This window comes from Leptopilina heterotoma, unplaced genomic scaffold (assembly GCF_015476425.1).
Source record: "Leptopilina heterotoma isolate Lh14 unplaced genomic scaffold, ASM1547642v1 Lhet_214, whole genome shotgun sequence".
Taxonomy (NCBI): domain Eukaryota; kingdom Metazoa; phylum Arthropoda; class Insecta; order Hymenoptera; family Figitidae; genus Leptopilina; species Leptopilina heterotoma.
The window spans coordinates 941,149-967,287 of record NW_025110932.1 but is presented as its reverse complement, the minus strand read 5'-3'; the positions used below and the strand labels follow the sequence as shown (position 1 = coordinate 967,287).

Here is a 26,139-nt window from a genome sequence, read left to right as displayed (position 1 = left end):
TTAACATTTATTTTCTCGCAGCTTTTTAAATTAAAAGGAATTTTTTGATTTATAACAATAAATGATTCGCATTAATGTTAACACAAGAATATTTGCAGGAGAAATTAATAGCCACTTTTAATGATTCATTGGCTTATCTATTCCTGCTAACTGTCTTTATCCACGCTAGATTATTAAAATTCTTCATTTACTTTAAAAAAGGAAATGCTCAATATAATTATGTAAATCGCATCGATGAGACAAAATCTGGATTCATTTATTATGATCCTTCATTTAGCATCTTTTTAACATGCTTTTCAAATTTATTACATTATTAATGTTTTTTCTATATTTAATAAAAGAAATCGTTAATGTTTCAGTAGCTTGATTTTCACTGGAACCTTCCCATGATATTCTGGATGAAGATATATTATTGTGAAAAAATAAGTTTTCAAGTGTATTGCGAGACTAGTCGTCGCCTTGATGAGTCGAGCAGAGAAAATTCTTTAAATCAGTAGTCATTGTTTTTACCTTATTTGCTTTAGTGAATTTTTCGTTTTAGTTGCTTGGATTAATTTTGAAGAAGCTGTGAGTAATTCTGAAAAGAAGGAGTTAACGGCACCCACACTCAGCCACAACCATATCTTCGTAACCATACTGATAGGTGAGAGTTCCAGTTTCGTCTAAATATAGTAAACTTGTCGGAGCCAATCTCGTGGGGACACAGCAGGCCCTGCTGACTAGTTTCCCACTGAACACTTCACTATTCTGCAAAGCCCCGTGGATAAGAGTTTGGACAATGGCATGTTTAGTCGGACTGAGATGATCCGCGAGAGGGAAGAAGCATTTCCCAACGCACTGATACGCTTCGTAGCCGGGTGGTGCGACCACCCACTCATCATAGGCGATCAATGAGAAGTCGACGTACAGTGGACGTCTTCGACAACTGTTTCTCCGTCGTCGCCTGTTACTGCTCTCCTCATCCCCCCACACAATATGATCGTCCTGCTCGTCGTCAAAAGCAGATCTCGACTTTCGTCTCTTTGACTTGGTGTAATTCAACAACAGAATCAGGCCTTCGCCACCGGAGCGAATGTCCACTGGGCCTTGCACCAATAATCGCACAATGTTTCCATGTCTCGTCAACACTGCTTTGGTCACGTCGAAAGCCCTCCAAGGGTCATCTCTTCTGCACCTCTGAACCTGCGTGACGCCACTCTCCAGTGATCTCACTCGAACGACCATCCCAGCAATGCCGAGCAATTCAGCAGCCTCGAGAGCCTCTCCTGACTTTGTGTCCGGAATGAAGAATTCCAGAATCCTTCCGCCTTCCAAAAGTGGTGCAGACATGTGTCGAGGCTGAAGGGCCCTGACAATGTCCGCGTCAGGACGACGATGGTACAGTTCCAACATGTATTTTGACAATGATCCATGCAGTTTTCTTCGACTTTTATCCGACAATTTTTTTACACTTCTGTTGAAAAATTCTTGAGAAATGACGAGTGGTGTGTTTGGTAAGGAGACATCAACTTTTATAGAAGTCTTGGCAAGAACACTTGACACTGGAATTGAGAAGAATCCACTTTTCCACAGACAACATAAACTAAAAATTATGAACATTGATGTTAGCCAGTGAATTTTAAATGGACAATTTCGAACTGAATATGTTTCATGTGTTCGTGACATAATGCGTGTGTTGAGCAAAATGAAGACGATTTGTGACTGGAGGCTTTGATGATGAGGATGATTTCTTAGGATCTTCAAATATACCGACCAATCGAGGCGCGTCTTTCAATGAAACGAGAGATAAGGAATAATTGCCAGGAGGCGAATAGTTTATATTCCTGCGTGAGCCAAGTTTTATTTTAGACCAAACCATTATTTCCATTCGCAACAAATACTTTTTAGGCGAAATTAACGATCATTTATTCATTCACTCCTTATAGATATGATAATAATTGAAATAGTCACTTATTGTTCATTTATTTTAGTTAGACTATTAAAATTGAAAATGTAAAAATAAGATTAAATTAAGCATTCATATGCCACCAATTCTATATAGGATTAGGAGGATTAGCAATAATGAAATGAAAAATAAAAAAATTCGTTAACAAGATAAGTGTTTCAATTCCCACGTAGAAAAATTCCAAGGAAATATACCCCCTGGAAATTCTGCAAGTTTTATATATTTCAATATTATTTTAACATTTCTATTATGATTAGACTCTATAATAATAAGCTTTTGTTGCAATTTATTTACAAAACTTGAACGAAATACGCATTTTGCAATCATAATAGAAATGTTAAAATATTATTAAAATAAAAAAACTTACAGAATTTCCCTGACCCTAAAGAATATTCTAATTCACTCTAAAAATGATTAGATTTTATTTTTGATTTAAATAATTGAATTTCTGCAATCATTCGTAACTGCTTCTAGATTCAATTTTTTTCAGTACTTTAATAAAAATTCCTGACTTTTCCTGACCTGTGGCAACCCTGGAAATGTTAAAATATTTTATTTAAAATAAAAAACTTGCAGAATTTCCATGTAAACTCCACGGAATTTTCAAGGGTACTTCCATGGAATTTTTCGACGTGGGTTATAATTTTCTCGTGAATCCCTTAACTTGAATAATTGCTTATCAGCTATATATATATGTGACGCGCACTCCCAAGAAAGGTACCTAAAGAAGCAAATCATTTGAAGGTTATACGTTCGTGTTACTTTTGTCTTTTAATTAAAAGTTTCTGTATAATCATTATGTATAATATTAAAATCAGTTTATATATTAATTATATTAAATATAATCATATTATAATTATATTTAACACATGAAATAACTATATATATAGTGTGTCTGAAGGAGTAATAATAATAACATATATTTATATGTTATTTTCTTAGCGTGATCTCGTGAGAAAGACAAATAAAACTTTTTCAGATAAGTTTTAAGAGGCTTCGGCAGAATAATATACCTGACAAATGACACTTTCAAGAGGGTTAAACGACCCCGTCTAGAAATAACATAAGGGGGTAAATTTCAAGATTAGTAGGTGTAACGTTACCTTCCTTAATTCAAAAAACAAGTAGTAAAACTTGAAACAAAAACTAATAATTTATTATGTATTTATAAATTACATAATTTGAAAAATAAAAAAAGACTGATATTATATACATATATATAATTCACAGATATCCACCGGCAGTATTATATAAATTCTTTTCAACAGTTAAAATTAAACAAGTTTTTAAAACGAGAATATTATTATTTTTTGATGGACAAAAGTTTATTCTAATTAGTTAGAATAAGAATTTTGACAGGCGAACCAAACAGTGAAAAATGAAATTGCATGTATTATGTAATTAAAAAAAATTGTGTGTGCATGGCAGGGTAGCGTTTAAGGGTTGAAATTGACAAGACTAACCCGTGGCGGCGCTCGGCATCGATTCTCCGCAAAGTGACGTCAGGGCTCCGCAGGAACAAAAGTAGTGAATAGGAAACATCTGCAGCGAGCGGACAAGTCCACGACGAGTGTCATGCCGTGGCCCTGACCGACGTCTTCTCGTGCCTAAAATCACCTTCGGGTGTTATCCTTGCCTTTGGAACCATCGACACTCTCGTCGAAAACTTCCTCGTCTTTCTTTTTCTCACACTGAAATCATCATCCCCAGTCAAAGTCAGTTCCTCTTGTATTTTCAAAAACTTATATCAATTATAAATCTCGTGGTGTCTCCTTGAAACGAGAATTTTTTCTGCTTTATCAATCTTTACAAAAGTAAGTAAGATTGTATTAATATTATATTCTTCTTTCTCACTCTTAATTTAACGTCAAAAAATCACTGTGAAATTCCAGTAAAATCTTTCAGATATTGATCCAACAAATGTACAGAAAAAAGTTGAAATTCGTTTTAGTTAACAAATTTTTAAATACATGAATAATTTTGCCATGTTGGGATTTTTAAATAATAATTTATCGAAAGGAGGAACAAGTTTTGTCATAAACAAGAATTTAAGCTTATTTATAAATAAAATAAAGATTTTTCATAATTAAAATCATGTGAAGAATTATTGTAAATTGAAAATTATCGTCTTTTTGTCAGATAATGATTGAAAGTTTAGTGCAATCTGATAAGTAATAATTATTGAGGGGTAAATTCCATGAAAATAAAAACATTATGAGCTGGTTGTAAACCAATGTAGGTCATGCAATTTCTTATAGTATACATATCACGTTAGACAGTTTTACTCCCTATTTTTAATTGGATTAAAAGGGGAATGACTTATTTTTTCTGCACTTCAAATAGTAAAACAGCGCTGACAATTCTTTTTTACCATTCTTTTCTTTTTGCTTCTTAGAATAAAAATGATTACTTTTACTTGGAATCAGTGATAACTTTAACTTATGTAACTTTTGGAGTCAATAAAAAATTGATTAATATTCAAAGGTATTGATAAAGCAACTATCATTTCGCCTAATTAATAAGTAAAGGTTAGTGGCTCGATTTTTGTAATATGTTATTTTGCAAATTTTTCACATCAGAATACAGCAACATATTCACCACTTTCCAAAATGTATACGTTCTGCAAAAATGTTAAGATTTTGTTAAATTTCATTATAACTAAGAAAAAGTTCAAGTTGACATTTACAATGAATTTTTTTATTGACGTGGGAAAGCAAAATTTATATATTTATAAATATACAATCGCTGACCTTAAACGAATTTTTAAAATATTTATAAGTATCTATATATTGATGATTTTCACAAATTTTATACTATTAATGAAGATGAGAAAAAAGCAAAGTATTTTACAGTTACATATTGAAAATTAATTTTTTCCACTAGTAAAAAAAGTTGTGAAATATTTTTATTAGATTCTGGATATTTAATAGTAGATATATATTTAGAAAACGATATTAACACTTAAAACTAAAAAAGGTATTAAATTTTTAAAAGAAGAATGTGTTAAACTTTAACATGTATGTACCTAGTTATATTTACTTTAAGTATTACCTAGTTTTCTTATAAGGAAATTTCATAAAATAAATAAAAAATTTGCATAGATAAAATGTTCAAGTTATTTGAAAAATACTCAAAATAGGTATAGCATTATCATATATATGTTGTAATAAAAAGCCAAGTGCCTTATTTATAATAATTCATTAGATTTCTGGAAAATGTTAAAAAATGATTTTATTTTCCTTTCAAATTATTTAAAATAGTCGATATTAAAATATCGATTGTTTATATATATATATATATATATAAATAGAGTTTTTCCTGGAAACAAAGTATCTTTTTTTAAATTACCCTTGTTTAGATAAAAATAATAAAATGTGTTTCTCTTTTCCTTGAAATAACCAATACACTACTGCAACATGGTGCAAGTTGTATTTTCTTTGCAATTTTCAACTATTCCAGAAGGGTGGAATTAATGTTTGCTATCTACCTTACCGATCGGATTTTTTGCACAGCAAACGTGCAAACCTCACATGAACTGGATAATCATTCTAAAACAATTTTCTAGATGTCTCTGACCTAACCAATTTGTAAATTATTTTAAAGACACACTACACTACACACTAGTCACTAGAATTATACAATAAAAATATATAATTTTTAAATAAAAATTTTCTCAATCATTATTTTCATTTTAATAAAGACATACGCACTTTATTTTATTTTAATAATATTCGCTCATAATGCGCAGAAACAGTTTGATGAATAAAATAACTATTTTATTATTATATATAGTTGATTAAACGTTTCCAGCGTGACAATATTATTGTAATGTTACATTATTAATACAAAATGGACAAAATTCTGTATAATAGAGTATAATATGTATTGGAAAAATTCACCTATTTTCCTTTGGTTCGAAAATAACACCCTATTCCATAAATATAAACCCGTTGGTCATTGTTGGTAATTTTACAAGAAAACACTACTCAAAATGGAGTAATATTAATCACATGAATGCACTAAGAAATATGTAAATTGAAAGTGTTACAGTCTTATGTAGAAGACTATTTGCCTTATCTGGGAGGAGCAGCAGGTGCTCTTGTTCTCACGGGAGTTGCAGCATATTACGTCTCGAGACCGATTCCAGAAACACCGCTGATGCCTCTTGACTCCCAATCGAGACTTCTTCCGGTGAGCAAAGCCATCTCATAAATATTCTGAGAGCATTTTCAAACTACAAGTAGCAGCTTGAGATTGACAGTAGTTAAAGAGATTTATTTTTGTAAAAGGTTTTTTCAATCTTCTTCAATATATATATATGTATATATAAGTCTTTTAAGTAGTTTATATACTTTTTTGCTTGTCATTATTATTATTATTATTATTATTATTATTATTATTATTATTATTAGGTTTGTTTTCGTTGTCGCACTAAAACTTTCTATACCAGCTCATGTGGTACGATAGACAACGAAAGCAAACATATTATATTATTATTAATCATCGCGCTTACGAAAATATAAACATATTATTTTTTGTTCAACCTGCATCTCATTTTGTAAACCTAGTGGTTTTTTGTCTTTTATAATTAATTTTAAAAAGAAAATAAAGAAAATATCTAATGAAAAATTGCTCTTTTAATATTTTTACCCTTTGCATGGTATATTTTCTGTACTTTACATATATCCATAAAAAATAATGATAATTCTAATTGCTACAGGTCTTAAGATGTAAAAGATTTTTTTTATATAGCAATCAGTTATATTCGTTCTAGTAGGTATATTATTATTTTCATAAAGTTTCTCAGTAGAATATATAGTTTCTATTAATGATGTAACAATCCATCAGATGTTTTTTTTCTAGACGTGTGAATCGTGTGATGTTTCCACTCAAAATCGTATTGCTTTTGAAAACTTTATATTTTGACAAGTGGAGAGTTCTGTTTTAATTTTAGCACGAGACTCTTACAACTTTTACGATAATAGATCGTTTTTCAAAGACCTTTTCTTATTGCACTCAATTTTGAGAATGGTGATATGCTCAATTTTGCTCAAGCATGAAATTTTGCACCTCAACTACTCTTTTTATTAACACTGATTTGAAGAAACTTAAACTGCGAAAATAAAATAAAAATCTTATTGTTTTGAGTAAAATTCCCAAATAAAATGTTCACTATTGTGTTTTAGATTTTATTTCTTTGAATGTAGTTTCAAGGAAAAGATGTAAGAAATGTTTACATTACACATACACAGAATTTATTCTATGAAAATACAATTGTTGTGATGCTGAAATTTCATGAAAGATGTTAAATAATAAAATTCAACTCATCGATCGATTGAAGTGCATGTTTACCAGGTAGTTGGGCATTTCGCAACGAGTGTTTTGCCGAGGACGATGTACACTCTCTTCAGGGGAAACTATATTTAAATTGAGAATCGTCTCGAGGATGAGCTTTGCGCGTGTCTATTCATTCTCCTCCTGGCACTCTCTGTCTTTTTCATTTCCTATCTTCGTCTCTCAGAAAACCTCGTGACAACACCTCTCAGCCAAAGCCAAAGCCAAAGCTCTCGAAGAAATTCGTATTAGCGGGTGTGCGAGGCTCAGCGAGGCCATTAGTGGATCAGTTGATCCCAAGGTGCGAAAGAATAAACGAAAACACGCTTCAATTCTTGAAAAATTAAATAATTTATTATAAATAAAGTGCGTGGAATAAAGACCCCGTTAATTCTGCTCTGTTCGGGACGTTTCCTCATATATTAAAAAAGAGCATCCGAGATGCCGGGTTGCTTCTTTCACGAACCAATACGCCTTCCCCTTGACATGAACGAACAATCAGAGACGTTAAAGGTGTTTCATTCATAATATTACTATCAAAATTAATATCATTTTTCAACATCAGTGTGTACAAGTGAATTTTTAATTTCAGTGATATTAGTGTACAAAAATAGACGACTTACTACTTTATGTATCATTTTTTTAAATAACGACGTGTATTTCAAAAATAGTAAAATGTCATGTTTTCAAGGTTCAATCAAGACGAAAAGTATCACATTTCTTCATTTTGATCTTGAAATTTTTCAATCAAGTGGAAAATGCTAAATTGGAACCGTGACAGGAAATAAATTACAAACATTATTAATCAGGGTTCCAATTAAACTACATACCACCAGAATCGTTAAATCAAAAGCGCGGAATCTTGGTTTCAAAATATTTTTCAAAAATCGTTTTCATTTTCTTCATGTTTTTCATTTCGGATTCTTAATTTCTATCACATTTTTTTTATTATTTAATTGTAAGTTACGAATCTACGTTTTTCAGGCTCAAACAAAGCCAATATTAGAAAATTCAAATAGTGACTGAATCTGATTTCCTAAAATCTTAATCACATTCGTCAAGTCTCAAATATTAAAATCTCGTAAGAATAATGAATTATATTAAGAAAATCAGTTAAAAGAGAAAAATTAATCATCAGTTTTTAAATTACATGCTTACAATTTTTGAATTCATGATTTATTTAAATTAATTTTTGATTAATATAATTTTATTTAAAAAACTTAAATATTATAGTTTATAGAAATCGCTAGAAAAATATAGATGCAAGTGTGGGCATTTAAAAAAAAGTGTAAAAAAACGTGTTCAATAAAAAAAAAAATAGTGTTTTTAATTTTAATAAAATCAGTTTTGAGATTTTATAAGGAACGATTTTCAGGGTGCTGAGCTGATTAGGGTTTCCAAATTCTACAAGGATAGCAAGCAAGGTAAATTCGTCAGTTACATTCATGAAGATACAAAAACTTTATACGACGCTTTTCGAAAAGGAGCCAAAGAGTCAAGTGAGTATGAAAACATTATATTCTTCTTTTTATTCGAGTGGTTAAGTTTAATAATACAAGTTAATGCTCTTTAATATCTATAATCAAGTCTTTGAACTTTATAAATTTAAATGTTTAGCCTTTATTAATAATTCCTTACAACACGCCTACGATCTTCCAAAAATAGTTGATTTGCATTGCACCACTTAATAAATCGATTTGTTTACTAAAGGGTAATATGTAGTCTAATACATAGTTAATGTTTTTAAGGCTAATTTCTCAAACTATAATTATGAAAGCAAGTTGACTTTGCTTCTCATTCTCACGCAGCTAAAAATATTAAACTTGAAATGTAACAAGATGAGATTATTAGATGGACAATTTAATGGTGTGTCTGCTCTTGACTTGGCACTAAGTGCCTCAAGAAGAATTAGTTTGCGATTGACTACGCTATAAAGATAGAGTAAAGAAGATGCATTTTTTCACGTAATCCAAAGGGAATAATGAATTATAATTTGTGAATGTTTTACCCGTTTTCGCAATATTAACTTCTACTTTTGGAAGGTGCACTTAAACTAATTGCTTAAAATTGAAATAAAATTGAAATAACAGACAATGGACCATGTCTGGGTTGGCGAGAGAACCCTAGCAAGCCCTATCAATGGATTCATTACAACGAAACACTTCTCAGGGCAAAGAATCTTGGCTCAGGTCTCATTTGTTGTGGACTGTCACCTGGATCACAGACTCTAGTTGGACTCTACAGTCAAAATTGTCCAGAGTGGATTCTCACGGAGCAAGCATGTTACACGTATTCAATTGTAGTAGTTCCATTGTACGATACCTTAGGACCCGACGCCTGTGCGTACATCATCAACCAAGCCGACATCAGTTTGGTTGTTTGTGAGGATGACAAAAAGTGTAATCTTCTCTTGGACAAAGCACCAAGGTGAGCGTTACCTAGATTCAAATACAATAAGACCAAGTTGTAAACTTGCATTTGACTCAATTTTTCAGGTGTTTAAGGAAATTAATAGTAATCAAAGAAACGAGGCCTGCGACAAATCAGAGGGCGAAGAATCTTGGTGTAGAGGTACTGAGGTTCGACGATGTGGAGAGAATTGGGTCCCAGAAGAATTACCCTGAATTACCACCGAAACCACTAGATCTTTGTACGATTTGTTACACGTCTGGAACTACCGGGAACCCGAAGGGAGTGATGTTGACTCATCAGAATGTCATGGCAGGAGTTTGTGCCGTGATTCTCCAGTTGGGTGATCATAAGCCAACCGCAAAGGACACAATGATCAGTTTTCTACCGCTTGCACACATGTTGGAGAGATGTTGCGAGAATGGAATGTACATGGTTGGTGGGGCCGTTGGTTTTTACAGTGGTGATATCAAAAGACTTTCCGACGACATGAAAGCTCTTCGACCCTCCGTTATGCCGGCAGTTCCTAGATTATTAAATCGCCTTTACGACAAGGTAAAAAACTTTTACTTAGCAATGAATTTTCAAGTTGTCGCAAACATTTACAACTCCAATAAGTTATAGATTACAATCGAAAGTCGCGACGACATTTTGAAATTTTTAGAGATACGAATCATTCAAGGTAACAAGCCAAAAGTAAAAATAGAAATCACATTGTCTTTGATTTTTAGTCAAGTTAACACTACTTCCCCTTATTAATAGAACTTTGATAATATTCATGAGAGTTTTCATTTTACATGATATTTCGATAGTTCCATTCCGTTAAAAATAAACACAACTCTTTCTCTCTCTCTCTCTCTCTCTGACTCTGACTTTTGTGAATTGAGTCGTCACGATCGTAAATAGATTGACAACTAAAAGTATCAGGCTTTTTTACTGACGTCACAAACATCAAGTTCCCTGACCTACCTTCTTTCAAATAGCTTTCCAAACTAATTATATTACACCACTGTTTTGAAAATGACTTTGTAGTCTATCTGTTTATAAATATACCCAAGTGTATCACATGAAATAAATTGCATTCACGCTAACTTGACAGGAAGTTATCAATTCCCGTCAATGGCACTATCTAATTTCTTAAATGTAAAATGAATAACTTTATTTTTAAAAAATACATTTTTTAAAATACATAATATTTAAGACAGTTTTTGGGTTGTTGAACAAATATGAAAATAAAATTTGAAATTAAAGTAAATCAAGTATAAAGTGAAATGAATTAAACTGAATGTTGAAAATGTAAAAAGTCACCGTGAACCTGAATTTTGCAACTATTTGAGTGAAATGTCGAAATCTTGTCAATACTGCGCAATAACTAAACGATGTGCCAGTGACAGATGCAGATTCTTACACTCAGGAAGTTGCATGGCGACAAGAACTTTAAACAGGTGGGTTGAATTGGCAGACAAGTTTTGCTTTCCGGGTAGCCTCGAAATCACTCGAAATTGAAAGCACACATTGAATGGGAATTGTAATCATCTTCCAACCATCAACAAAAGATACAATGAAACATTAATCATTTTCCGTTTTTCCATTCTTAAATATTTAAAACAGTTTTCCTTAACTAAATAAGTTGCTTTTATAAAAATGAAAATAGTTTTAAGCCATTTAGTCTTTACAGAAATGAGTTATTAAAACTTTGAAAAAGAAATTATTGGCTATTGACTATAAATCATTTTTACTACTGACACAGATTGACACTATTGCACTCTGTATAACTCTCCTTACTGAGATTGATTGAGATTGATTGAGATGAAATATAATTGGATGTTTTAACCGATTTCACGCTCTATAGAGTCCGACGAATGTAGAGGAAATAAAAGTTGTGAAATTGTTTCTTGGGACAGGTGCAAGCAGAACTTCAGAGCTCATGTTTGAAGAGAATGCTTTTTAACATGGGACTGAGGGCAAAAGAAGGTGAAATCAAAAAGTGTATAATAAGGAACAACAGCTTGTGGGACAAGCTTATTTTCAAAAAAATCCAAGAAGGAATGGGAGGCCGATTACGACTCATGGTGGTCGGCTCAGCACCTTTGGCAGGAAATGTTCTTACATTCGCGAGATGTGCTCTCGGTTGTCTTATAGTTGAAGGGTACGGTCAAACCGAATGTTGTGCTCCAATCACTCTCACTATACAGGTATGTGTTTCGTTCTGAACAAATGATTTTATTCAATTGATAAACTCGAAAGCATAAACATATGTAAATTCTGAATGAATGTTCTATTTTCTAAACCTGTTTACAAAATTGCAAAGTTTAGAGTTGCAGGGTTTTGAGGTAAACTTGGCATAGGGCATCATTTGCTATTTTGGGAAATCATTAAAATGGATACATATGCGTGTAAACCACTAGTTCAAGATTAACTGAAAAGTACATATTTCTTATTCAATTAATTTCTTTTATTATTTCATCATTAATTTTGCTCATTCAATCAATAACTAATAGTTATTTTAAAAACTAATCTCTGGTTTTTAATCTCTGCTTTTTGCTACTGGAAGTTAAAAAAGACAGAACCAATTAATCGAGAATTTAAGACTGATGGAAATTCCAATGAAAACGCATGATTTATCGTCACCATTATACATATATGTAATAAATGTTCTTCTGAGAATACACGCAATCTATTGCAAAATTTTGCGGTCAACAAACGAACCAAAAATAAACTCGTGTGTAGATAAATTTCTCTAGAGCCTAAGACTCCTTAGTGTATACGTACGCACATAATATTCACATTTATCGCTTTTCAATATTTACATTTCAAAAAACCAAGTCACCTCTGTTCCATGGTGAATAAATTTTTCAGAATTAAAAATCCGAAATTGAAACAGAGTAAAATTTAAAGTTTATATACCTTATCTATTTGGTTCAATTCTAAATTTATTTATCAACGAGTTTAGAATTTGCATCAGTAATTCGAACATACTATTCACATGCGGTTCTTTATTTTAATCTTGAAGGGATAAAATCAACTGGGAGAGAGTAAATGTTGGCTTATTGGTTAATAAAAACGTCATTACCACGTGTTTTTGGCACGTGTAATCACAAACTGTCACACCTTTCTCGAATTGTTAAGACGCCAAACGAATTACGCGAATTTTAGTGTCACTGACGTCAGCATTCTGAAATAATTATTGCAATACAGACGATGCGATTTGGTATAATCAAAGTTCCTCATGAGGAAAGCATGAGGAAAGCAATAGCTTTCTCCTTTATTCACTTTAATTCTTTAATTTCTCTTTAGAAATTGAGAAAATAATTTAATAGGTAATAATAAATATAATTGGAATTTTAATTTTTGAAGGGTGATTATGTTCCTGAACACGTGGGACCTCCAGTAGCCTGTTGCTGTGTGAAACTAGTTGATGTTCCCGAAATGGAATATTATGCTATAAACAATCAAGGGGAGGTGTGTGTGAAGGGTACAAACGTTTTTATGGGATATTTCAAGGATCCCGAGAAAACTGCACAAGTCATCGACGAAATGGGATGGCATCACACTGGTGACGTCGGCATGTGGTTGCCGGTACGTCAACATTTTATTTCCTAATTAACGCATAAAGAGTAAAAATTAGAAATTCATCAGGGACCGTCCATAAATTACGTAACACGTTTTTAGTGAAATTTTGAACCCCCCCTCCCCCTATGTAACAAGTTGTAACAAAATCGTTTTACACCCCCCCCTCCTTATCAATGTTACGTAATTTTTAAAAATATTTTTTTACTAACGTTTTTCGAAACAAATTTGTTTATTACTGTTATTTTTAGTATTTATATCGTACAATAGCAATACAAAATTAAGTTAAATATAAAAAACATTTAGAGGAATAAATTTATTAATCATACTGAACAACCAAAAATATAACATTGATTTTTTAACAATAAAAATTGTATATTATTCCCAAGAATCGGTTCGCGAAATGATTCGATTTTTACTTATATTGAAGTGGCGGCAAGGGACAGCTTTTCAAAAATATATCCATTATAAAGAGATTAAGTTCCTTATAAATATTACGTAACAATGATGATTAACCCCCCCCTCCCATGTAACATATGATAACATTTTCTCGAACCCCCCCTCCCCCCTAAACGTGTTACGTAATTTATGGACAGCCCCTCAAGTCATTTTATTTATATTAGTGAAAAGTAAATAGATTTCCCTTTGCAGAACGGAACACTCAAGATAATCGATAGAAAAAAACATATCTTCAAGTTATCGCAGGGCGAATACATTGTCCCAGAGAAAATAGAAAACATATACATTCGCAGCCAGTACATTCATCAGGTATTTGTTCATGGGGAATCGCTCAAGTCTTGCGTTGTCGCAGTTGTTGTTCCCGATGTCAATGTTGTCAAATGCTGGGCTCTGGAGAACAAAATACCGGGCACTCTCAGTGTTCTTTGCGCTAATCCCGAAGTGAAAAGGTTAATTCTCGATGATATGCACTCGTGGGGAAAAGAAGCTGGCCTTAAATCGTTTGAGCAGGTAAAAAAAAAAACATTATTTGGCTTTTAAGAAAGTCTTTTAAGAAATAAAACATTGCCTTTATTTTGCAGGTCAAAGACATTTACCTCCATCCTGATCCGTTCTCAGTGCAAAATGGACTTTTAACGCCGACGTTGAAAACGAAACGGCCCCAGTTGAAGGCGTATTTCAAGCCGCAATTGGAGGATCTTTATCAACAACTAGACTGACCAGGTTGAGCATATATTGTTCGAATAAAATCTAACAGCACCAGAAAGCAGCAATAATGTCGCCACATTTGCCAATTTTCTCACGTCGCCTTTTTTCAAAGTGAATCGCATCTTTTTATTATGAAAAATACGATTTATTCATCTTCTGATATATCTTTTTATTATTTATCATTTCTTCCATCGATACATAGCATTGCGAAACGATCACAAAGAAGAATGCCATTAAGGCTTCTGATAATAACGTGATAGATAATAAAATCGAGATATTGTTAAGCTTGCCTATTTCTTTACAAATTACATTATACTTTCACAAATAACCATCACGTCTTATTTACAATTAATTTTTGCCCTCTCCCTCTTATCCATTCACGTCAGTTATGTACATATATAAAAAAACAAAAAACAAAAATTAAAAACAAACAAGTGACATCTCTTTTTACTTATTTCCAAAAAATTAAGAAGTGCGTTTGAAAGTGTAGTTTTAAATAGTGAAGTACATTAGCATTAGTGAAATGATCATGTATTTATCGCGAAAAATGATTAAATTTTTTATGAAAAAGAACAAACAAACTGACACTGTTGAATAAAAAAAAATAAAAATATATACAAGATTCCAGAGTTTTCCCGCATTTTTCTTATAGAATTCCGCTTGAATTGTTAAAAAAATTCCAGCAGATAATTGCACATTAAATCTCTACATTCTTAAACACTAAAGAAAAGAACATTTATCAAATGACTAGAATTGTCAGTCAATGACGAGTGTAAATTGCTTTCTAAATTCAGTCCACTGATTTATAAGGACAATTTGCGGAGGGTTTTCACCCTCTTATATTGAACAACAATCTTAAAGAACAACGTGTACTTGTGTAAATGGCAAAATTCCAAATTCGCGGTACACATTACGTGTCACGTGTCGGCCGTAGTGACGAGATTTTATAAATAAATTAAAAACTCATCTTACTGAGGCGTTGCTTTGCAAATAACTTACTTTAAACTTTATAGACAAGAACTGTATATCATGTGAAATACTTGAAAATAGAAGCAGGATTAGATCCTTTGGTTTGCTTCTTTTTTTTTGGATTTTTCCCTTAGACTCAGTCGAGGCACATTATTTAGCTCTTAAAGCTGTAATAAATAACAAAACAGCCTACAAATATCAATACAAGAGTGACTGTAGCCAAGATTAGCCTCTGTTGAAAAGCCCTGAAGATCATTCCAGATAATAGACGGGATCCTCGTCCAAGTTCTGCATCTGTGTCTCGTAACTGGAATTCAAATTTCAAGTCGTGATCAAGATAACTTGATGACTATTACTAAATACTAATACTAATACTTACTTAATATTTTTCGAAAAAAATGCTAAATAAGAACCTTTTTTATTTTAAATATTATTACGGACCAATTACTGACAAAAATATAACCAGTCCGAGTCAAATGAGAGAACATTTTACTTAAAACTAGAAATTCAATTTTTCATAATTATAAAACATGAAGATATCGATAACTTCATGTGATCAATTTCTTCATGTTTTGTAATAATTAAAGATGACCGAATGATAAAATCATTATCAATTCAATTATTATTTTCAAGAATTTTTAACTAAAATTCTTCTTTAAATTCAATTTTACGTAAAATTTCGATTATTCGTAAATTTTTTAATTAAATATGTATTAGAAAATAAAAACTTGAAATAATTTTAAGAAGAAAAATCAGCAAATAAACTTTCTCGAAAAAATTAAATTACAATTCAATCAAATTACAGACTTTACGGACCTTTTTTTAAAAAAACTGACTTTTACGAACTTCAAGAAAAGTTACGGACTTTTACGGGATTTACGGACCTAGTTCGAGCACTGCAATATTAACACATGAAAAGAAAAAAGCAACAAATTAAAATTCAACCTCCAAAAATAAGTACCTAACTCAAATTACACTTATTAACAATAATACAAATAAAGATTAAATTTCAACTAATTAAAAATTTACTGCACTCAAGAGATCCTTTTTCCTCCATAAAATGTCAAACAAACCAAAGTTTATTCATTACTTTTTGAACGATTTTTTGTAGAAAAAACTTTAGCAATTTTGTCAATGAAAAAAATGGAGAACTTGAGTAGAATTTACTTTCTAAAAATGAAAACAAGGAAATAATTTACCCTTCCTCTGCTTCTCTGAATTGTTTCTCTTTGGTCGTGAAGATCTTTCAAAACTTGAGTACCAATTTCCTCAGTTTCGAGGACCATTCGATACCCATTTTGTAAGGTTCTTCCAGTTCGATCTATTCTCTCGGAAGCATCAAGCAATCTTTTTCTTTGCTCTTCGGTGATGCCATTGTCCCAGGACTCTTCAATACCCAAATCAATGACATCAATTTTGGGATTCTTTGATAAATCAAATTCTTGAGTTAATCTTTTAAGTTCTGCTCTGTGACTCTCGACTCTGACACGGAGACGATCTCTTGCTGAGCCTGAGACACCTCGCACTTCCAATTCCATTTGCTCGAGCTGCGATAAATAAATATTTTTCAATACCCAGAAAAAAACATTTTTTAATTACTTTAACGAATAAAATTTCAAACTCAAGTCACGGTTGACCAAAATGTTTACCAGTTCTTGAGCTTCTTCGAGTTCCCGATCAACATCTTGTATAAACGGCCTTTTCTCATCTGTAAATTACAAATTGAATGTTAGACTATCGATTATTCTCGAGTCACAATTTTTAAGGTTACGAAATTCAAAATATTCAAAATGTTCAAAATTAAGCAAATTAAGTATTAAAAAACTTGAGTTGGTGAAAAAAATTTACATAAAAAATATCAATTTACCAAATTATTATTTTAGGATATAGTACAAACGTCTTAAAATTATACAAGTTTTGCAATAAACTTACTGATGTTTAAAACTGCTATTCTACCAATTTTGGCAGTAATGTCAGCTGTCAAAATTGCATATTGTTGCTCGTAGTTGTCAATGAGCGTCGTCATTTCTTATATCAAAATGCAGCTGGATGTTTAAGTGCTGATCAATCTAGACATTTCTAGTACAATTTGTGCCAGGTTCAATGAAACTTGATTAATTCACTTTCAACATGTATAAACTATGACTTGTTAAATATACAACACTCTTTTTATAAAGTACATTTATCCATTTAGAGCGTACTATGAGAAAGCCTCGAAATAACTTTTGCATTAATCGTGAGACATTTGCAGAAAGGTTGTTTGAACCAATTTGAACAGACATGTACGCTTCAAAAATTTGTTAAAAAACTTTTTGGAACAAAAAGTAAGTTTCTGTATGATTCAGCTACACACGACTGCATCCATCGTGCATCCTCCATCTGCTTCTGTTCTGTCAAAGCCCAAGTACATCGCATTGCGCAACTGCAGAAGTTATTGTGTTTCGGGCGGCAAATATAATACAGAAGTTGATGAAACATTTTTAATTTCATAAAATTTCTTTTAAGAAACGTTGACTGGTCCATTAACCAACCTCGGTTTCATCCAATTTATGAATGAATTTTAAATGTAAATCAATATAATTATATAATTTTACATATGACGCATAGTTGAGGGCGTTGAGGGTAAGTAAACATAACCTTAAAATGCATTGGTCTATATGTATATGATAGACCGTCTATCGCACCTCGATCTTAAGGATTTTCGATCATAATAAATGTTTATTTTTTGGATTAATTATTGGATATTCTATCATTCTATCTATAATAAATAACGTAACTTAATATGACTTGAGCAGTTTTGCGTGCTTGATGGTAATGACGGTAATGACATCACGTGAAATTGCTGGAATAAAGGCTAATCCCCACAAATGTTCCTATTTTAATTAATTTATTGATTATTTAAAATGTCACATAATTTCTACATTTACATAAACAAATTAGAAATTATTTCGAAATTAATTCAAATAATTGTTTAATAACTTACGATGTATATTTAAAATTAATTTTGATTTTTTTTTATCGACGTCACGACGTGGAAGAGAAATGGGCGCTTAATTTAAAATTTCAACACTTGAATATAAAATTAAGTGAAATTTTGACAGAAATGTTGTTAAATATTTCTATTTTTCAAAAATAAAAGATTTAATTTAAAAATTATAAAGATTTTTGTTGCAGATAAGAAAATTTTAAAAAGAATTTAAGACTTTTCTTTCAAAGAATTTATGACCTGGTTGAAAATGGCGGACATGTTGACACGTCAGTGAAATATAAGCCTATCAAAAGCAATATTAAAAAATGTTCACCAATCAGTAAAGTTCAACGTTGGATTTTCAGATTCTACATATATATACACATCACTTTGTATTTGCATTTGTGTTGTAGTTGAATGTGGAAATGACGATGGCTGCTGAAGTAAGGTGGTTAGTAATTTTTCTCTTATTTTCTGTGTTTTCTGAGATTTTCGCGGATCAAATTCATCGCCGATTTGAATATAAATATTCATTTAAACCTACGTACCTTGCACAAAAAGATGGAAGTGTGCCTTTCTGGGAATATGGAGGAAGTAAGTGAAACTCAAATATAACCAATATTTTCAATATGTTTCAAAAAATTTTAAAACCATTTATTATTTAGAAAATATTTTTGTTTCAAATTTACCTTCAGAACATATATGATTATTAACTTTTAGGCACTTCATTTTTAATTTATTTCACGATTACGAGTATTAAGTTATAGGTTTCTGTTTTACTGATTGAACTTTTACTAGTACCGTATGTTATTTTCCGGCTTTTCAAAATTTTTAATTTTTCGTTAATTTTTTAAACAAAGAGACGCAGAACTTGATAATTTTTCTATAAATATCTTATAGTGTTGATATTTTTAAATGTTAGTTTCATTTATTTATTTACTCCTTTTTTTAAGTAATTATTGTTATAATATTTTAATAGTTTTTTAAAAACTAATCGAAGAAAAAAAAATACAGTAAAGAGAAATGTAAAAAAAAATTTAATTCTATAGTTTTAAATATACGAAAGGAATTTGTGTTGACGTATGCAATATTTTGAGGTCATATACTTTTTCTTATAAAATCTTAAGTTCATTGGCTGAAAATATTTCGTCAGGTCGTATTTTAGAATTATATATAAGGACTTGAATTAAATTCTCTAGTTAATATTGGAAAAATTATTTTAATAATGAAATCACTATTAAATACAATTATATATATTTTCGTCGGTGAAAGTTTGTATACCTATTAATCGATACATCAATTAATAAAGCGCTTTAATTCATTCGACAATTTGTTTTCTTTCAAAAAAAGAAAAACAATGTAATAAATACAAGTGGCATTTTGATAATTATTTTTTTTTTCTCCTTACTATAATAGAAATTAATTTTATTTACAGATGCAATCGCAAGTTCGGACAGTGTCAGAGTTGCACCATCATTAAGAAGTCAAAAGGGTAAAAGCTTAATATAATTATTTCAAATAAATGCCCCTTTGTTTCTAAATTAATCCATAGATATTAATATTATTAAAGCTTTTCAATTAATTTATTCTATTTAATCCTGGAAATAATTTTTGATTTGAAATACACTCAAATTGAATAGAACGTAAATTTTGCTATATAGGTTTTGATATTTCCAAATAGCACTTTAATATATTATTGAATAATTTATACAACTGTCTGGAATTAGGTGCGATATGGACGAAGAAAATGACCAACTTTGACTGGTGGGAGGTTGATCTTGTTTTTCGCGTAACTGGTCGAGGAAGAGTTGGAGCTGATGGTTTAGCATTCTGGTTCACAACTTCTAAAGGTCAATACAATGGAACTGTTTTTGGGAGTTCCGATCAGTGGACTGGTCTTGGTATTTTCTTTGATTCCTTCGACAATGATAACAAGCATAATAATCCATATATTATGGGTGTTATAAACGATGGAACAAAAACTTTTGACCACAGCAAGTAAGTAGTAAAATTCCAAACTTCTTTTCGAATAAATAATAAATTAAAATTAAATAGTTGCTTTAGTTTATAAATTGTTTTTAGCGATGGAGTCGGTCAACTTACAGGGGGATGTTTGCGTGATTTTCGTAATAAACCTTTTCCTACAAGAGCAAAAATTGAATATTACAAAAATACTTTAACGGTATGTCGATTAACAAGTTTAAATTACTTTTATGATATGCATATTTTACTGTTTCCATAATAGGTACATTAAATTCTTTTTATTTTCTAGGTTTTGTTCCACAATGGTATGACGAACAATGAACAAGATTACGAAATGTGCTTCCGACAGGAGAACATTTTTCTGCCACAATTCGGATACTTCGGAGTTTCTGCAGCCACTGGTAATTTCTTTTAAATTTTTGTTTTGACTCCATGAAATTGTAAAGATAAAACTAAAAGAATTTTACAGGTGGATTGGCGGACGATCATGACGTATTTCATTTTTTAACAACGTCTCTTCATCCTCCGGGGCAAATGCCTCAAGGAATTCATCAAGTTTCAAATGAAGACAGTGCGAAAATAAATCAAGAGTACCAAGAATATCAAAAGAAAATGGATCAGCAAAAAGAAGAATATAAAAAGTATAATATCGTATAAAATATAATTCTTTATAAATTAAATTTTTTGAGCAATTATTATTATTCTCTTAATTTTGTAGAGAGCATCCAGAAGAATTAAAATCAGAAGAAGATGAGTGGTACGAGACAGAGACTTCAAGAGAATTGCGTCAAATTTTCTCTGGTCAAAGTCAAATGTTCGATGCTCTACGCGAACTTAACAAAAAACTAGATGAAATTGTCGGAAGGCAAGAGAGATCATTAAGTTTAATTTCGCAAATACAATACGCTGGTAAAAATGAAAAAAGTTCAATATAACACTATCTAATCATTAAACTACATTAATTTGTAAATTATATTTTAAAAGATTATTTGAAGCAAGATGTTTATTTTTAAAGGTGTGCAGGCTTCTGGTGGACAACCTGGACAGCATGTTCAACCTCCCCCACTTATAGACACAATTCGTAGACAAGAAGTAGAATCTGTGTTAAATAATCAAAATTTAATTATGAATGCGGCTCGCGAAATTAAATCTGTTATGAGCGAAGTTAATTCAAAAGCAGATGGTATTATGAATCATCAAGCCCGTGCTCCGACTGCTCAGGTACAAATAATATATTGTAAAACTGTTTATATAGATCGTTTACTCCAAGTTTAATAGTTAAATTTAAAATTGAGAAAATAATGAAAATAAAATTTAAAAAATTTTAGGTGCAACCAATGGGCTATGATTACCATTCACTCATCTCAGAGATGCGAGATGGACTAAATGAATTAAAACGTGACAAACAAAATATGAAATTTGATGCAGGCAGTTGTCCTACGCAAAATTGTTTGACGACAACAATGTTCTTATTATTTATTTCAATTCAAATGGGTCTTCTTTTAGCGTATAGTTTATACAAGTAAGTTTCTTTTACCTATATTGAAAATTAAGTTATTAATTTTGCAACTTATAATAAAAAATTATTAATACAATAAAATTGATTTAACCATTTCTTTGATTTTTTCAGAGACAATAAAGAAGCACAAGCGAAGAAGTTTTATTAGTAATAATTAATTTGTTAGGAAAATTTAAGTCGATAAAGAGTTTCAATGCAAGTATTAACTTAATATGGAATTTTTATATAACACTAAAATATTGAAGGTCCTGATTGAAGAATTAGTTGAACTTTTTTTATCTCGGATTGATTAGTGTGTAAATAAATTGAAATAATGAGAAATTTTGTATTTTTCTGTGCGTATAATTTATATACATACTATTTATAGAAGCATTAAATTCACAATTATTTGGATTTAGAGATGAACGAATACGATTTAGAGATGTTTAGAAAGTTATAACCGGTACTTTGCTTGGGACTCTCAATTACATGTTGATTACTTGTTGTCTTCTTAAACTCTTGTATGAATAAAAAAAAGAAAGGAAAAGTTGACCGAGATTAGAACAAAAACGATATCTCTTAATTCTAAAAAATATAGCAAATTTAGTCAGTTTGAACTATTAAAAAAATTCCATTAATATATAAATCTAACTCAAATATTTTGAGAAAAAACAAACAGAATCAAGCACAAGAAAATAACTTTTTTATATTTGCTACATCTGAATAAATGTGACTAGAGTTTCTTGAAAAGTGTGCTATATTTTTTTACTCCTACTCGAACTTTCAATTCTCTAGTGACTTTTTTATTAATTTTTATTTTACATTAATGCATTTTGTGCATAGCCTCATCTACTGAGTAATTCATATCGTGAATACTGTAAAACTTATTGGATTTTTATGAATTACAATTTTTAAATGTATTTTTCATTGATTTTGCAGGTATGAATGTTTAATAGGAATTGTTAATTAAATTCGGAATGCTTTTGTGTTTCTTAATTGATTTATGCATGTGAGAGAAAGAAGAGCGAGAATATTGATAATATGTCCGGGTGTGTCGCGTCTTCGTTGTATTTTGTAAAGAATTTACTATCGATTATAAATGGATCATAAGGTGTCAACATCATAATAGTTAAATAGTTGTAGCATGTCATGTGTGTGGGAAATTTGGGGGAAAAATTTCCTATAATTATGAATCATCCTCACATTAACCTCATTGCATTTATAAGAGTTTATAGAAAATCTGTAAATGTAGAAAATCTATCAAGTAAGAATAAACGTGAAAGAATCCTCAGTTTCTTTCATTTTAATTAATTGCCTTTCTTTTCTTATAGTTTAGTCGCATTTAATCACAAAATCCATACACAACTTTTAAATGGTACTGCTTTTTAGATATTATTCATAGAATAAAGTGAAGGTCTATAGCATTTGAGAAGTGCCTAATAGAAAACTAAACAAAGTACTTCGAGAGAAGATTAAAACTCAGACCTTTACCATCTATCTTTATTGTTCCTTATGAAATAATATTTGTGATAGATAAAAGTAGCCTTTTGTTTTTTTCAAATTCCCTGACTTTTACAGGTTTTTAGAATACATTTACATTTTACCAAATTAAATAACTTCCTGATTTACAGAAAGAAAGACTCTAAAGAACTTTATTTTTAAATAAATATATTTAATCATTATTATTTTATCATAGAAATTAAGATTATAAGAATATTATTATATAGAACATGAAGATATCAATCAATTCATGTTCAATTCATGTTCAATCAATTCTTCAAACATTATTTTCATTATTTTGATTATTCATTTCTAGAATAATCTACAATTTGAATAATAATTCAAATCTAGAATTTAATTAAAAATGTTTTGAAAATATAGGTAAAGGTTTTTAAAATAATTGAATTTCTTTGATAAATTTTAATACAATTTATCAGAGTCATTTCATTTTTTGAGAAATTTTGAGAAATTTGATGAAAATAGTATTAAAAATGATTGAAATTCAGCATTGAGTTTTATAATTTTATTATTTATGAAAATGATTTAATCTCTGTAAAAAATATTATTTATGGAAGTAATTAAATAATTATTTTAAATAATTGATTTTAATTTTTAAATAATTGCATTCCTGTGAAATTTTTATTATTTATGAAAATAAAGAAATGTTTGCGTAGAATTCTATTAACATTTTTGTTAACTAAATGAATTCTTTTATGAATTTTTATTAAAATAGTAGATATTAAAAATGATTGAATTGAAGAAAGTTTTTGAAAATAATTAAAATTTTGCCAAGAATTTTATTATAATTTTTGAAAATAATTGAATTTCGGGCAATCATTTTGCAATTGTTTCAAAATTCAATTTGTTTTAGTGTTTTCAACTAAAATTCTTATAAATCCATTATTTTTCATAATCAATTAAATATATATTATAAAAATTTAACTAATTTCCGAAGAATTATAGTTTTAAAATGTTTTTTTAAATCAAAGTTTTTTAATATTTCTAATTAAATTCATTTAAAATTGAAATTTTACAAAATTTCATTGAAATAGTGGACATATTGAAAATAATTGAATTTTGACCAAATTTATTAAAATTATTTTGAAAGAATTTGAATTCTTACAAAGAATTTCATTCAAATTTTTGAAAATAATTTAATTCTTTGAAAAAATTTAATTAAAAATATATTGAAAATATAGGCAAAGGTTTTTAAAATAACTGAATTTCTTTGATAAATTATTTAATACAATTTTTAAGAATAATAATTTCATTTTTCGAGAAATTTAATGAAAATTGTATTAAAAATAATTGAAATTCTGATGAGTTTCACTTTTTATGAAAATAATTAAATCTCTGTAAAAATGTTATTATTTATGAAAATAATGATATGTTTGCGTAGAATGTTTAAAAAATATTTTTTAACATAATTGAATTCTTTTGGGAATTTTTATTAAAGTAGTAGACATTAAAAATCAATGAATTGAGGAAAGTTTTTGAAACTATGTAATTAAAAATTTACCAAGAATTTTATTAAAATTTTTGAAAATTATTCAATTTTTAAGAAGAATTTCGATAAAAATTCCCCGACTTTTCCATATTTTTCCAAGGTTTATAAAATTCTCTGACATTTCCAGGTTTCCAGGTTGCGTGGCAACCCTGATAATGGATTTACGGTTTGAAAAATATTAGTATATTATTAGAAAAATATAAAAATTGCTAATGCGTGAATCCTTCACTGCTTTGTAATGGGAGATTTGTGAATGTATCCGAGTTAGGGTCAAAATTGATATTTATGAAGCAAAGTACACTTGACTCCGGGTGAGTATCCCATCAAGTATCATAATCAACGTTAAATGGACCAAAAAGCGAATGAAAAGCAAGCGATAGATTAATAATCCTTTTATTGAATTAGTTACACATTCAATAAATAGTGCTTGTCAATATGTGGACGTCCGCGTGAAAAGGGACTACTTTGGCACTATTGGACTTATCTATATGGGCGAATTCCTTGCAAAATTTGGAAAATTTTGAGCAATTTTTTTTTCTTAGAACCTTTTTGATGAAAAATTCGGTGAGTTACAGTAGAATTTCAAAGTTTAGAATGTCAAAAACCTCATTTCGAGAAAATCGAAATCAAAGATTGTAATACAAATATCTTTGCTTCTTCTAGGAAGTTATTCGGATAAGAATTGTTTTAAGTCTAGTACACCTTTAAGATGAAAAATTAATAGGTTTCGAATTTCCCCCTCCTCCATTTTTAAACAATGAAAAAATAACGGACAGCCGACAAAGTGGTCCCTTTTCTAAAATTGCGTTTTTTAATTAATAAACCTGATTTTTTGCCAAGTTAATGGTTGGATGTTATTTTATTGAGTTAATTAAAGCAAAAAAAGAGAAAGTAGACATAAAAAAATTGTTTTCAGGGACTCTATTATGAATAATCTTATATTAGGAAATATCGAAATTTTCATTTCTAAAAAACGAAATTAAAAATCGTAATGGAAATTTCTCTAGTTCTTCTTGGAAGTTATATTCAGATGAGAGTTATTTTAAGTCTAGTACACCCTTAAGAAGAAAAATCAAAAGGTTTTGAATTTTCCCACCCCCTTTATTTTGAAACAGAAAAAACTTTTGAAACAGACCGACAAAGTGGTTCCTTTTCATTTTTTTGTCTGACAACGAAATAAAATACTTAAAGTATCAATAAATTAATGAAGAATGCATGGTTCGACGTGTGAGACCCTGTAGATTAAGAAAAAAGAATAAAAAAAGTTTCGCCATTTTTTTCAAAATTAT

At 30.0% G+C, this 26,139-nt stretch overlaps 4 protein-coding genes across 6 annotated transcripts; 2 read left to right on the top strand and 2 right to left on the bottom strand.

Annotated features, from left to right (window-relative positions):
• Positions 1–142: 142 nt before the first annotated feature.
• On the bottom strand, positions 143–2,324 carry LOC122501783 (growth/differentiation factor 2-like). Its single transcript, XM_043611523.1, has one exon. The coding sequence runs from the start codon at positions 1,663–1,665 to the stop codon at positions 592–594; it is 1,074 nt and encodes a 357-aa protein (XP_043467458.1). The 5' UTR covers positions 1,666–2,324; the 3' UTR covers positions 143–591.
• A 1,296-nt stretch (positions 2,325–3,620) lies between these two features.
• LOC122501777 (long-chain-fatty-acid--CoA ligase 5) lies at positions 3,621–14,709 on the top strand. Of its 3 annotated transcripts, none has more exons than XM_043611507.1 (9): positions 3,621–3,759; positions 5,988–6,136; positions 8,655–8,778; positions 9,370–9,706; positions 9,775–10,243; positions 11,593–11,883; positions 13,046–13,267; positions 13,910–14,227; positions 14,299–14,709. In XM_043611507.1, coding segments are annotated over exons 1-9 (2,049 nt in total). In that variant the 5' UTR covers positions 3,621–3,758; the 3' UTR covers positions 14,437–14,709. The 3 variants fall into 3 exon arrangements, with proteins under 3 accessions (XP_043467442.1, XP_043467444.1, XP_043467443.1); XM_043611509.1 differs by lacking the exon at positions 3,621–3,759 and adding an exon at positions 5,887–5,908; XM_043611508.1 differs by lacking the exons at positions 3,621–3,759; positions 5,988–6,136 and adding an exon at positions 7,250–7,792.
• Positions 14,580–17,799, bottom strand: LOC122501781 (vesicle transport through interaction with t-SNAREs homolog 1A). The gene is made up of 4 exons (XM_043611517.1): positions 17,327–17,799; positions 17,044–17,102; positions 16,594–16,941; positions 14,580–15,701 (listed from the first exon to the last, which is right to left on the bottom strand). Exons 1-4 carry the CDS (start codon positions 17,418–17,420, stop codon positions 15,549–15,551), a joined length of 654 nt encoding a protein of 217 aa, XP_043467452.1. The 5' UTR covers positions 17,421–17,799; the 3' UTR covers positions 14,580–15,548.
• A 948-nt stretch (positions 17,800–18,747) lies between these two features.
• Positions 18,748–23,154, top strand: LOC122501778 (protein ERGIC-53). Its single transcript, XM_043611510.1, has 10 exons — positions 18,748–18,956; positions 19,798–19,854; positions 20,090–20,360; positions 20,445–20,544; positions 20,635–20,746; positions 20,815–20,986; positions 21,064–21,254; positions 21,361–21,566; positions 21,674–21,867; positions 21,976–23,154. The coding sequence occupies exons 1-10, from the start codon at positions 18,788–18,790 to the stop codon at positions 22,010–22,012; spliced, it is 1,509 nt and encodes a 502-aa protein (XP_043467445.1). The 5' UTR covers positions 18,748–18,787; the 3' UTR covers positions 22,013–23,154.
• The last annotated feature ends 2,985 nt before the right edge of the window (positions 23,155–26,139 follow it).